This window comes from Strix uralensis, chromosome 13, assembly GCF_047716275.1.
Source record: "Strix uralensis isolate ZFMK-TIS-50842 chromosome 13, bStrUra1, whole genome shotgun sequence".
NCBI lineage: Eukaryota > Metazoa > Chordata > Aves > Strigiformes > Strigidae > Strix > Strix uralensis.
Genome location: NC_133984.1, coordinates 23,903,161 through 23,917,222, shown reverse-complemented (window position 1 = coordinate 23,917,222; position 14,062 = coordinate 23,903,161). Strand labels below are relative to the sequence as shown.

Sequence of the window (14,062 nt, the reverse complement as noted above, 5' to 3'; positions counted from 1 at the left end):
GTCAGGGGGGAGGAGGTGGAGCCCTGGCTTAGCTGACTTACATCAGAAGCAGATCTGACATGGCATTTGGAAGATTGTTATTATTTTTTAGCACCCATGAATAAGCGCAGTAATGACTGAGAGCGCAGGATGTGGGCTTAAAGACTACACAGTCATCAAATAATTCAGTTTGGGAAGAGACCTCAGGGTGTCTCTAGTCCAGCCCACAGCTCAAAGCAGGGTCAGCTATGAGATCAGACCAGGTTGCTCAGCTCTTTGTCCACTTGGGAGCTGCAGGATGACACCATCCTCTAAGGTTCAGCTCTGATCTGGGGTAACTCTTGACCTCTAGGGCTAGGTAGAAGAATTTCTCCTCCATGGTACATTCAACAGCTCTTCATTCCCCTGATCCCTCTAACACACTGGTGCTGGTTTTGGTGTCAGCTCTCCCTGGTGGATGTTAGCCTTGCTGGAGATTGCTAGCCAACTGCTTCTCTGCTGAGAGGGCTTGTGGATAAGGCAGGCTATCGTGCTGCAGTGCAGGTTGTGAATAAAAGCTGTCTGTGGGCCTAGGTGAAGTTCATGATCTAAAGCAAGCCTTACACCATGCCATACCAAAGCCTCTGCATATCTTACTGCTTCTTTTCACACAGAGGTGCTCCCATACAGCTCTGCACTTTGCTTAGAATAAGAGGCCACCCCTTGTGCAGCAACAACCACAGTGCTTCAAAACCCAGCTTCCCACAAGCAGCATTCATTTTCAAGTGGAGATGAATCCTGGCCCATAAGGACAACGGGCAGGGCTGTGAACACGACACTGATGGGAGGGGAGCTGCATGATTTTGTCCCCTGAGCCTCATTTCCCACGAGTCCGGAGCATCTGGGGAATCTTTCTCCTGGGACTGTGAATTTGGGCTCCTCAGCATTTCCAGCCCACGCAGCCCTGTCTGGCACATATGGTCTGGGGTTAAAGTAAGAGGCTGTACCCTTGGCTGAATTAACAAATCCATTAACCTGAAATGTAAGGGATGAGTAGGTTACCAGCCTCACTCCTCTTCCTCTCTTCTCCCATTACTGCCCTTTTCAGCCAGCACTTGGTAAAAGCAGCCCCTGATCTCAGTGACTGTCCACTTCCAGGCTCCAAATTTTGACTGAGAGTTCTGAGAGAGATGCTCTGATGTTCAAATTTCTTTTCAACTACTGATGTAAATATTTCTCTCTGTGGGAATTTTTAATACTTAGACGTTCTGTTTACCTAGTCCCCACCAGAATGTATTGTGTGGTCTCCCCCTTCTGGTAAAAGGAGGCAGTTTTTAAAACCCAAAATGCCGTGTTTGGTGCATTTGACAGAGGCTTCTGATGCACCAGTCCCTGTCATGTCAGCCACGGAGATTATGTAGCGCAAGTCCAGGCTTGGTGGGCCACTTCTCACCTTTTTCTCCTGAATTCTAGCCAACAGTGGGAGTTCTGACCATTTTTTTCCTCCTGGGGACTGTACTGCCAAGCTCAGCTGAAGAAGAAAAGTACGTCAGCAGGGAGGGGCTATGCTTGCTGCCTGATAGTGTGGGCTTTCCTTTGGATCCTCTTCCAGATCACCTTTGTGAAAATGGGGTTGTCATCTGTTCCAGCTTGTCAGCTTAGTTCTCTCTCTGTGCTTCTTCATCGCTGCAGATGGTTACACGGTTGATGACATTGTCTTCTTCTGGCAAGGAAATGATTCTGCTGTCACCGGGATGGAGGTGCTAGAACTGCCCCAGTTCACCATTATCGAGCAGAGGCTGGTCAGCAGGGAAGTGGTCTTCACCACCGGTGAGTCTCTGCTGAAGGGATGCGATGGAATGTGCAAACCTTCTGCTGATCAACGTCCGTGTGGTTGTTCCTCTGATTCAGATGCTGAGGCACTAACTTAGGATCTAGGCTTCAACTTTTCCTTTGGAAAAGAGGCATCTTCTGTGCCCACCAAGTTTGGTCTTTTTTTTTTGCCTGCTTCTCTTCTTATGGGATCATTTTTTTTTCTGCCGTTGTTTTCATTTCTTAATCAAAACACCAACTGAGCTCAGAACAGAAACTCTAGAAGGTTCTCAGCCTTTACCTTATTTTGATGTGGTTTGCAACTGGCTCTTGAAGCTAATGTAGGTGCAATAGTAAGCAGAAGAATATATCAACTGAAAAGGAAGTGGTCCATGAAATGATGCAAACCCATCTGTACATGGCAATAAAAAGATGTGGAGAGAATACCTTGGATGATTCAGATACTGCCAGTTGGGAAGTTGTAGGGGTTTGGATTTTGGTTGCTGTCTTCACTTTGATCTGGCATGGAGTTCACTGCCAGAACAGCATGCCACACACTTGTTAAATAGGACAATTTTTGAAATGCCATGAAATCACAGCCTGAGTCTATCAGCAGTGGTGGCAGATGGTGATGTTGTTACAATAGTGCCTCGGGGGCATGCTGGGAGCAGGGTCCCATTGCAATGGTAATCTAGAGACCCACAACAAGAGGCAGTATTCCTCCAAATGAAGTTTGCAGTCTAAATAGGTAAGACCTTCCAAAAAAGGCTTGTGGAATATTGTGTTCAAGCTACGCAAATGGCACATAATGGTGAAAGAACATAACCTCCTTTTTCCCAGTCTACATCCTTGATCATTAAAGGCTGTTGTTCTCTTGTTACTTTAGCTGCCAACCCACGATTACACCCATGTTTCAGGCTGCTGTGTTGCCTAAGGGATGGATGGAGGTGGGAAGGAGGAATGACTTGGACTTTGTTTCACAACAATGAGAAAGGCCCTGCTTTGTCCCTGTCAAAATGACCCTGCTCCAGTGGAAGGACTGTAAAAGTACTTATTGTTGTCACTATCCCCCTTAGGTTTGCTAAAAGATTGGGAGGAAGTTGCAACAACTTGAAAAAAAACCCCTACAGTTTAACTAACAGTACTCTATTTGCATACGAATTTGCCCAGTCTGACCATAACCCATTTTTAGAACAACATGGGAAAAATACAATTCATATCTTCATTGCTGTTTGGAGGAAAAGCTAGCACATGAAATACTGGAAAATCATCTCACTGCATCCGGATATAGGGTTAAAGTCTCCTGTGTGACCCTGTATCAAATTGGCACATACTATAACAGCAATTTCAGCACGGAACAGACATTCTCCCATGATGTCTGACATAATAAAACTTATGTAGAGTTTCCTTTCTTCTTAACATTCTGAGCCAAGTGAGCAGACTCTGAAGAGCCCCCTTCCAAAAACTGATGAGTCTGCAAAACCAAATGAGGAAAAAAAGAGAGAGATTTCTCATTCTCCCTGTCTCTTGAGAACATTTTCCAAATAAAATTTCAATTCCTAACCTAAGCTGTTACTATAAATACAGCCTTGCCCTCCTCTCAAACTTCATCTCCCTTTAATATCTCATTGACAGGTTCATATCTGCGCTTATCCTTGAGTTTCCGGATTAAGAGGAACATTGGTTACTTCATCCTGCAGACTTACATGCCATCTATTCTCATCACCATCTTGTCCTGGGTCTCCTTCTGGATCAATTATGATGCTTCTGCTGCACGAGTGGCACTGGGTATGTACCTTTTCATTATACGTTGACAAAGGTGGTTTTTTGAGGGACATCATCTAGGACAGCTGTAAGAAAGAAAATACCTCTTTATGAAGTACCAACTAAACAGGCCACATAGGTCAGTCAAACTTGTCATCCCAAATGAAGGACATTTCTTCTAAGAACAAACTTCAAATTTTCAGCCAGAAGAGATACTTTTTTGGTCAGAAGTATCAGTAAAATACTCCCAAATTTGAGTCTGTATTACTTGAATCAGTAGAAATTCTACCATAAATTTCTGTGGGTGCAAGTTTAAACTCTATAGCAAAAGCATAAATGGTCACAGCTTCTCAGACATGTGAGACTCTGATGTGCCATGAGCCCACTAGTTCCTTCACTCTGGTTTGTATTTGTTTTCTTAAGAGGAGAAATCTAGGCACCTCTTGGTCAACAGGTGTGTCAGGACCAGTTAACTGGATGACAAATGGTGGGGGTGGGTAGCCAAGGAGTAGTAAGAATGGTGAGTGAATGGCTAAAAGATGAAAAAAATAAAGTGGCATTACTCATTTTCATGACAATTTAGGCCCCATACAGCCCCATAGCGAAAGACCTTCATAACCATGGCAAATGTGGGACAGTAGTCAAAGTCCAAATTCTTCTTAAGCACATGCTCCCCTAAATAGGAATGTTTTCCTGTAAGAGGAAAAAAAATGAGGTCTTTTAAGCAACAGAAGGGAAGTGGGGGTGGATTGCAGATGAGGATTTTGAAGAAGGAACAGGAGAAAGGGGGGATGGCTGGCATATAAGAATGGGGCTGTGCAACATGATAGAAAGTTCAGAGGAAATAAGAGAGCCAAGGAGGGAGAAGGATTTCATCTGTGAGTGGGAAAAGGCTCAGAGGCAATGGAGCACAGGTAGAGGCTGAGTCTTACAGAAAAGGCTGGGGGTTTAAATTAGCTGTAGAAGACAGAGTTTGAGAAGACTCAGCAGAGGGATGGTTTGTACAAACATATAAAATAGATAATTTGGCTGTGCTTCTTGGAGAGGCTGGAGCAGAGAGACAGGGAGGGAACAAGAACATGGTAAATTAAAAAGGTAAGTTGCATTGACAAGAGTATAATCAGTGAGAGAAGAAAAAGAGACCATGGCAGACATTGCTGGCACAGAGAAACTACAAGCAGAAGGGTGGACATGAGATGCCTAGCTGTTGAGTTTCTGCTGACATCTGGATTCAAAGGAGAAGACAGAAGAAAAACATTGTAGATCAGAATTGGAACAGCTTTCCCTAAACTATTCCTGACAGCTCTCCATCTAACTGTCTTTAAAAAGCTCCAAAGAAGGAGACTCCAACAGCCTCCTCTGGGCACTTTATCTCCAGATTTACCTGCTCGTACAGTCAAAAAGCTCTTCTTTGCCTCTGTCCTAAGTCTCCATTGCAATTTGTCCAGTTCTTAGTGGAGACGTGGAGAACATTCTATTCCCCCTTTCTTTGCCCCAGATTTCTGGATATTTAGACTACTATCTAAATATAGACAATATAATACATTGTATGTATATAAATAATCTCCCTTCTGTCTACTTTTCTGTGAGCTGAAGGCTATTAGTTCTTTAAATCTTTTATCAGGAATGACACTAAAGACATGATGAGGGTGAAGGGGAAACAGGACAAGCAGAGGTCCAGGATGCACAGAGAGGTTTGAGAACCATCACTGTAGAGGTAGGGCTGAAACCAGAGAGAAAATTAAGGTCATGGAGAGTAAGAGAGCTGCCATCAGAGAGAAGAGGAGGAAGGACATTAGAAGAAAAGGAGATTAGCAAGGTAGTAAAAAAAGCAGGACAGCTGAGCTAGAGAAGTGGGAGAAGAAGACTAGGTTGAAGAGGAAAAGTTACTGTCCCAAAAGAAACATGACAGCTCATTGCCATTTTTTTGAAGCTGGCAGAAGACTGTCAGAGACAGATCTGAGGCCACTCTGACAGTACAGAGGAGGGAAGAGTCTGAGAAGAAACTGAAGAGAACTGAAGCTGTGAGAGTAATCATTGTGCACCAGGCTCTTGGAGACTGAGTAGATGGGGAAAAAAGTGTTCAATGAGACCAAGAAATATTTATTTAAGATGCAGAAAATATGAATAGGCCTAAAAAGAAGAGCATGAGAACCATGGGAGGAGCGTGTACAGATGATAATTGAAGTAGTGAGTGGTAAAGGTGGTGAGAGGAAGATAGGAATTGATGGGGTCAAGGAGTAGACAGAAGCCTATGAGGCAGGCTAAAAAAAAGGAGAGCACCATGAAGAGCGAATCATAGAATAGGGGAATGGTTTGGGTTGGAAGGCACCTGAAGTATCATTTAGTTCCACCCCCCCTGCCATGGGCAGGGACACCTTCCACTACCCCAGGTTGCCCAAAGCCCTGTCCAACCTGGCCTTGAACCCTTCCAGGGAGGAGGCAGCCACAGCTTCTCTGGGCAACTTGTGCCAGTGTCTCAGCACCCTCACAGGGAAGAATTTCTTCCTTATCTTCTGATCTAAATCTCCCCTCTTTTAATTTAAAACTGTTACCCCTCATCCTATCCCTATACTCCCTGATCAAGAGTCCCTCCCCACCTTTCCTGTAGGACCCCTTTAGGTACTGGAAGGCTGCTATAAGGTCCCCCTGTAGCCTTCTCTTCTCCAGGCTGAACCCTCCCAACTCTCTCAGCCTGTCCTCACAGGGGAGGTGCTCCAGCCCCCCGAGCATCTTCGTGGCCTCCTCTGGACTCACTCCAACAGGTCCATGTCCTTCTGATGTTGGTGCCCCCAGAGCTGGACACAGCACTGCAGGGGGGTCTCACGAGAGTGGGGCAGAGGGGGAGAATCCCCTCCCTCGCCCTGCTGCTCACACTGCTCTTGATGCAGCCCAGGATATGAGGTTTGCACGAGTCTCTTCACTCTTTCTCCTATTCATGGCATTGGAAAGACACAGCAGATTATAAATTCATGTCAAGGATACTGAGGCATTCAATAGTGCACAGGGAAGCCTGATGAGTTCATGAAGTGGAAAAAGAGAGAAGAAGAGGTTGAGAGACTGAGAGTAAAACTGAATGTTTCCTACCACACTGAGGGAAGGAAGGAGGATCAGGGAGGACTTAAAGAACCAAGGTCCAGAGGATGTTGATCCCCATCATCCTGATGATACTCAGCTTTGACATTTTCTCCCACTGTTGGCAGCTGGTTTATTTTCTGCAGCAATTTGTACTGGGCAGCTGGGCTTAGAATAATGACAATTTTTTTCCCAGCTGCACTGCTCCTATCCCTCTTGAGGTTGTCCAGCTGGGAGGAGGGATGGGGAAGCTGAGAGTGGTGTTTCAGGAAACCATCCCACCTTGGTAACAGAGCACCTACCCTCTCCTTACAGGGGTCACCACGGTGCTTACAATGACTACCATCAACACCCATCTGCGGGAGACTCTTCCCAAGATCCCTTACGTCAAGGCTATTGATGTTTATCTCATGGGTTGCTTCGTCTTCGTGTTCCTGGCGCTCCTGGAGTATGCTTTTGTCAACTACATATTCTTCGGGCGAGGCCCCCGGCAGCAAAAGAAACAGAGTGAACGGATCAGCAAGGCCAACAATGAGCGCCACCGTTATGAGGAGAAGAGGGTGAGAGAGCAGGTTTGTCCCCTTCTTTCATTGTGGCAGGAGAATTCAGACTCTCCACTGTTCATTCAGTCCTGGGTGAGCTGTGGAGCAGCCTTTCTCCTCAACGCCAGAGATGAACTCCAGTTCTCCTGTCTGGTGATTACTGGGAATTTTTTCTCCTTCATCAGTGTGTCATCATCCTCAAGCCAGTCTCATCAGGACCATCCTCTTGCACAGGGTATGTGTACCCAAAAGTACCCCTGTGGCTTTTGGTCCCACTGTGTTGGCAGAATCACACTACCCCACTCAAAAATGTGCTGCAAGCACATGTGGTTAGTCCTTCAACCCCAGCATCAGTGGACAACATTTTCAAATGCAGAAGTCCAGGTTCAGAGCTCACAAATGACCCAATCAGTCGTATTGTTACACAGAAAACAGTTCAAAATCATCCCCGATAGTGTGGCCCTGTGTATGTTGTGCACAGGACATCCCCACGACCTTTCTCTCTGTCTTCCCTATTCTAGGTTGACCCTTACGGTAACATCCTCCTCAGCACTCTGGAGATGAACAACGAGTTGCTGGCCACGGACATGATGAGCAGCGTTGGCGACTCTCGAAACTCTGTCATGTCCTTCGAAGGCTCAGGAATCCAGTTCCGCAAGCAGCTGGCCTCTCGGGATGGATTTGGTCACCACCCAACCCTGGACCGCCACGTCCCGCTGACCCACCATGCTGCAGCCCGCAACCGTGCCAACTGCCGTCTCCGCCGGCGGTCATCTAAGCTGAAGCTCAAAATCCCAGACCTGACAGACGTCAGCACCATTGACAAGTGGTCACGAATCATTTTTCCAATCACCTTTGGATTCTTCAACCTTGTTTACTGGTTGTACTATGTAAATTGATGCCTGCAGCCTCCGAGAGAGATAGGGACAGACACTCAGACAATGACAACACAGGAGTGTTGTGGTCTTTTGGGTTTGGGTTTTACTCTTTACTATCATTATCATTTATTCCTTTGATTCATTAGATTTATTCTAAGCTTACTCTTCTCTTTTCAGCACATGTAGAACCACGGAGTGTGGGGTGGGGTAAGGGAGAGAGGGTATATGGGAGGGGGTTTGGTTTCAGGGAGGGATGTGTTTGTCTTGATTTTGGTTTCCTGCTGAAGGACTTAAACCATTGTAAAAAAAACCAAAAACCACCAAAAACAGAAAGAAAAAAAAAAAGAAAAAATGACAGAAAAAAGAAAAAAAACCACACAAAAAAACCAAAAAAACCCAAGAAAAGTTTAAAAAAAGGGGGGGAGGGAGATTTAAAGAAATTGAGTCAAAAACTGGTGGGAGCGATAGGTTATCTTTGGCTGTGCTCACTAATGCGCTATCCTCACTTTCATTCCACTATTGAATTTCATCTTTCTCTTCTCAGTATTATTATATTTTTTTAATCTTTCTTCTGTCACTGCTCTTAACCCCTTCATGTTTATTCTTTCATGGATTCATGACATGGTGGGTTTCATTCTCATGCTACAAGATTTCTCTTTTCTTTTTCTCCCTCTCTCTTGCTTACAAGCCTGAAAGAATCTTTTAAACTAACAAATAAAAATAATATTTATTTTGGAAGAGCTGGGAAAGGGGGAGGACAAGGCAATTCTTTGGGAGGGAAGGGGCAATGTGGGGTTATGGGAGGGGGGAAGGAGGGAGCTTATCAAAAACAAAGGCACATTTGCAAGTTGCCTTTTTCCACCTTCAGGAGTTTGCAAGCTGTTTTTCCTGTATGAATGTGTGTGTGTGTGCGCGACGCATCTGTGTGTGTGTATGTGCGCATGTATGTAGATACGGATGTGTGTGTGCAAGCATGTTTTCTGGGGAGGGGGAGCTGGGGAGGGGGGTTTTGTAATGTCTTTTGTAGAAAGAGAACACAGATGACATTTAACCGGCAGTGTTTTGGAGGGAATAGCAGGGTTTTGTTTGCTCATTGCAACTTTGCGAGGTTGGAGGTCAGAGTCCCAGCTTGTATTAGAGAGACAGAGCTGGGGAGGTAGATTGTGCAAATATATACTTGCTGAGGAAAGAGGGCTTTGGGGATCAACAATGGGACAGTGCTGCTGCTCACCTGGCATCTGATCTCTAGTAGACCAAGCTGATTCAGCCCTGAAAGGAGGGGTTGTTCCTAATCATTCCCACCCTGCATCGTTCTCACCGAGTTTGGGGAGAAAAGCAGTTGCAGGACTCTGAAAACTCAACTCTTCCCCCTCTCTGCGCGTTCCTTGTGCCAGACAAGGGACTTCACACTCCATCCCACTGAGTGACCATAGCCTACAGCAAGGTGCAGGAAAGGGTGAATGTCATTTGTCTTTGTTGTACTTCAGGATAAAAAAAAATCCAGAAATGATAACTATCCCCTTTCCTAAGAAGTTCAGAAGCAAACGATGGGCTGGCACCCTCTGATCTGTACTGCTTCTATCAGGCCTTGCTTTATGTCTGTTAATACATGCAGAGTGTAAAGAAAAGTACCCTGTGTCCCTTCTTGTAGAAGATGTAACTAAGGATGCAGTAGAGTTCCATGGAGCATCATCCCACTGGAAGACAATGGTCTTCAAAGACTGGGCAGGGTGAAGGTTGCAATGAAAATGCTGAGCTTGTCAGTGCTTGTGGAAGCCCCTAAGTCTGTAGCAGCTTCCATCCACAGGCACTCTTATAAAGGTACAGAAGGGTAACTTGGCCTTGGACAGCAAGGTCAACTTTTTCCAAAGGAGCCAGTGACTTTCAGGAAAATCATTGAATTATTGGCCACTTTGGCAATCACTGATGATTGATAATGTCCCTTATAATATTAATAAAAGCCATGAAAATTATAAATTCACAAGTGCAAAACTTTAACCCTAGGGTCATTCTGCCATTCCTGGAGTAATGATGAGAACCTTGCTCTTACCTGATGGAGGCTTTTATATGCCAGACACACACACACTTCCTTGAATCCAACCATCCCTTTATTTTCCTGCTATCATTCTCTTCCTTTTTCCTTGATTCCTATTATTTGGGAGAGCAGAGTGATCCTCTGAGACCAGGGAAGCTCCTGCTTTTCAGATGACAGATGCATCTAATGCACATCTTTTCACTCACTAATTTATGTCTGTACAGTGCTATGAAAATGTGAATCACTATAGGTATGAGCTAGTAACAGTGAAGTCATGGGAAGTTTGGCCTTGACTTGGATGAAGTAGGATCAGGGCTCATCAGATAATAAGTATTGTTATTTTTATATCAGTAATGTGTCTTAAGCATTTTCTACTAACAGAATCCTAAGCATAAATGTAGAGCACCCATCCTTCTCAATCACCCCCAGTCTCTGTGTTCCTCTCTCATGTTCATGCATGCACACATTTGGTCCAGGCCTCCCTGGACTCACCAAGGTTTTATCACAATTGTTAAATCAGACTTAGATTCCCAGCTGCCCTGCAGAGCAGTCTCTTGCTGGTTTCCACATTCAAGAGCGATGCTGTTGAAAATGGGTTTTCCCAATATTATTGCAGTTTATGGTCTAGATGGGTCTATATAGGAGTAAGAGTCTGAAGAGTGAATGGAACTGGATGATAGGGCTTGGCCTGGACTGGGTAGTTTTGTCTACCCGATACGCAGGAAGTTGAAGCTTGGCCAATGGAGAAAGTTACACTTTCTACTGGGATTCTATTTGGAAATGGCTTTTAAATGTTCTAACGGAAGCCATAAAGTTGTGTTTTATGACATCAGCAATATAATGTAGGTGGATATATGCATGTCACATGACTGCAGTTCCCAGATAGAGGCTGCCTATCAGCAGGTTCAGTTTTTAAGGGGAGTCTAATCAGCTGACTGATGATTAAATAAAATATCTAAACACTTACCTTTTATATATGTGATTGCAATATAAAGGGTGGTCAGAATTATAGAAGGGAAAAAAGAGGGAGTTATAAGAAGTTTATTAGGATTGGAGGGAGAACAAAAATCTGTGTGGTAGGAAATGATGAAGCTGAGGGGGTGACTCAAGAACTCCAGTAATTTGATAGCTGTAGTAAAAGCCTGACAAATGTATGGTAGGAGTTAGGCACCTGAGAGCTCTCTCGGCTGGTCCCAAAGACTGGCAGGGGCAGCAGCACACAGATGATACAAAACCCGCCCATACTCTTTGCTGCTCGGGCGCTGAGCCCCCCATGGAGTGGGATCCTGACCCACCCCATCCAGCTCCCTGCAGGTACAGCGCAGGGCCTCCAGCAGCTGGAGAACAGGCACAGGGGGGGCTGTGTTTAATATTTCAGGCTTCAATTAGAGTTTTAGTTGAGAATTTCATAGCGACAATCCAAAAGCTTTCCAGGGAAAATGCACTGCTCAGCTGATTTCTTCACCTGCTGGGACTGGGAGCCAGACTCCTTTGCTATTGCCTCGGTTCTCTGTTGGCTGGGTTCTCTTTCTTGTCAGGAGTCATCCTAGTTTCTCTCTTTGAATGTTTCTGACCTGGTATTACTAGGTCAGTTTTACTTCATAGAGTCAGTATATCCAGACATCTGGACTATTTGGTCCTACACAATAATCTTTGCCAAAGAGTGTGCGGTCAGGACTTTTCACAGTTCAGGAACTGCCTTATAATTTCTGGTGACAGGGCAGAATGTCGGAGAACAACTGAGCGTCCTGTGAGCCGGACAATAGAAAATGTGTTCCCATACAGGGGTAAGGGAAGAATGCTAAAGACCCTTAGAAATGCCCTCCTCCAGAACCAAGGTGGCACCTCCATTTTCCCCCTCCATAGCTGTTTGCATCCACCCCTAAGAAAGGCAACAAACCCATGTTGTGTTTTGAGGTCCAGTGATCCAGAAAGGAGATAGTGGAGAAAAAAAGACATTTTAATCATACTCAAGGCTCAGAGGTTTCAAGCCATCACAAGCATGAGGAAAGGAAAGGCATGAACCTCTCAGGCAATGGGTACAAATCTTGTGTTATTGGAAAGGTGGAGGGGAATTCCACACTGCAGCTTGTGTGCCTGCTGCTGTCCACCTTTCCTTCACAAAGGGAGAGCAGTGGGGAAAGGAGGAAAGAGTGTGAGTGGAGCTCGAAAGTGGAGCTTCTTCTGACTTTCACTGCAGTGGTGCAGGAGGCGATTCTGATCAGGGCTTGGTTTGTTTGCAGCTTGGGGCAGGATTGCTGCTTGCTGGGTCATGTTTTTTAGCAGAGACTCTAACACGAGCATGAGGGATGCTCCAGGCTGCCTGAGGGATCTGGGCTGGGGGAGATTGTTTTGCACCTTTCCCATGCATAACAGCCTAAGGCAGGTATGTGGAGGAGAAGAAGGAAGAGGAGAAATAGAAATGAAATCTCTCTCAGGATATACATGGCCAATGCAACTCTATCGCTTCATTTTCTGATACTGTATAGTGCTGTCACTCAGGGACCTTTAGGAACTAGGACCTTGGGACTGTAATCCTACCTGTCCCCCTCCTATCCCCCCTTCACCTTGGGTATTAAGAACTGAAAAGAGAATGAGAGAAAGAGCAAAAGAGGAAAATAAGAGCCCTGGTAGCAAACCCCTGCTATTCCATGGGTGAAAGCAAAGCTTTGGTTACTAGGGTAAAGGGAAAATGTATACGTTTATATTCATGTCTTCAAGCATAAACCAGCCCGTAGTGTATATAGGATAAGTTCACAGTGCATGAAACAAACAGGACTGTAGGTCTTAACTGGCATCCAGCTTTCTTGCATGCACATCTGACACCACGCCAGCAGCTTATGTCTTGCAAATAAGTAGGGAACCTGCCAAGGCTTGACACTTCCTCTGTCCAACGGACAGCACATCCACTTCCCAGAAACAGAGCCACGTGGGAACTGATCCGGCCAGTCTGTTTGACCAGATCTGCTCCAGAGGCTCTGGCAGGAGGAGATAAGGGGTAGTGGAGAGAGTTGGTTTTGTTTTCTTTTTTGTGGGGAGGAGGAACTGGTTTTATATCCTGAGCTTTTATCAGGCAGAAGAGAAGCCTCTGGAGCTGCAGACCAAAAGACAGTGGCTTTAGGGAAGATGGCTACTGAAATCCTAGTGTAGAGGATGGGATGAGGAAGAGGTTGTTGGTGGGAGAGAGCTGTAACTTCAGAAGCAGAGCAAATAGGAGAGAGGTAGTGAAAATATATGTGCAATACAACAGGTTTGAAGGGACTAGAGCACTGAAAACTGGGGACCTCCACTGAGTCAGACAGGCTGGGTGCAGCTGCAGGCAGCACTCAAGGAAACCCAGCCGTGGCAGCAGTCCCCGGTGGGCAGAGACCGCGGTCTCTGGGAGATGGTGAGGTCAGGAATGAGGAAAATAGAGGGAGACTCATGGTGCACTGCCATCAGTATGAGCTCTGTCCCTTTAGGCAGGGACAATCATTTGCATCTGGACAATGTTGCAGGAGCTGGGCTGGGATGCGCAGGGAAGTGACTGCCGTGCCAAGCTGGGGCAACAGCTGAGCTCTACCCTGGTGTCAGAGATCAGAGCCAACTGGGCAAGAACCGCCATGCGTGTTACCAAATGCTTTCTTGGAGATGAGACTGGGCTTACCAAACAGGGTGGGATGTCTTTACAGTAGACATGGAAATTGGGTTGGGGGCATGGGTTGGGTGAGAGATGTGAAACCTATGTGTTGGAAGCAGGACCTAACACGGATGCTGGGAGGGAGGGAGGAAGGGTGGGTGGGAGGGAGGGGAGCGGAGACTGGGGAGGAGAAGATGTACATAGTGTTGGGGCTTGGGTTTTATTTTTCATTTGTTTTTTTGTTTGGTTTTGTTCTTTTTTTTGAAAAAAAAATGTTTGATTTCTAATGTCTTGATGTAAACCAAATAAAAATGGTTCTGTACATTCAGAAGTAAAGAACAGCTGAAAGGTGACAAGTGTAATAAAGAAGCACTGTCCT

At 45.5% G+C, this 14,062-nt stretch overlaps 1 protein-coding gene across 2 annotated transcripts in view; it reads left to right on the top strand.

Annotated features, from left to right (window-relative positions):
- The window catches only part of LOC141949146 (gamma-aminobutyric acid receptor subunit beta-4), a 77,184-nt gene extending 68,417 nt beyond the window's left edge, over positions 1 to 8,767 (top strand). The window contains exons 6-9 of one of the 2 annotated variants that reach the window (XM_074882386.1): positions 1,651 to 1,788; positions 3,406 to 3,558; positions 6,925 to 7,169; positions 7,673 to 8,767. In XM_074882386.1, the coding sequence (XP_074738487.1) occupies positions 1,651 to 1,788; positions 3,406 to 3,558; positions 6,925 to 7,169; positions 7,673 to 8,050 (914 nt within the window). In that variant the 3' untranslated portion in view covers positions 8,051 to 8,767. Of the gene's footprint in view, positions 1 to 1,650; positions 1,789 to 3,405; positions 3,559 to 6,924; positions 7,182 to 7,672 lie in introns of both variants that reach the window. The other variant, XM_074882385.1, reaches the window with a different exon arrangement.
- Positions 8,768 to 14,062: the final 5,295 nt, after the last annotated feature.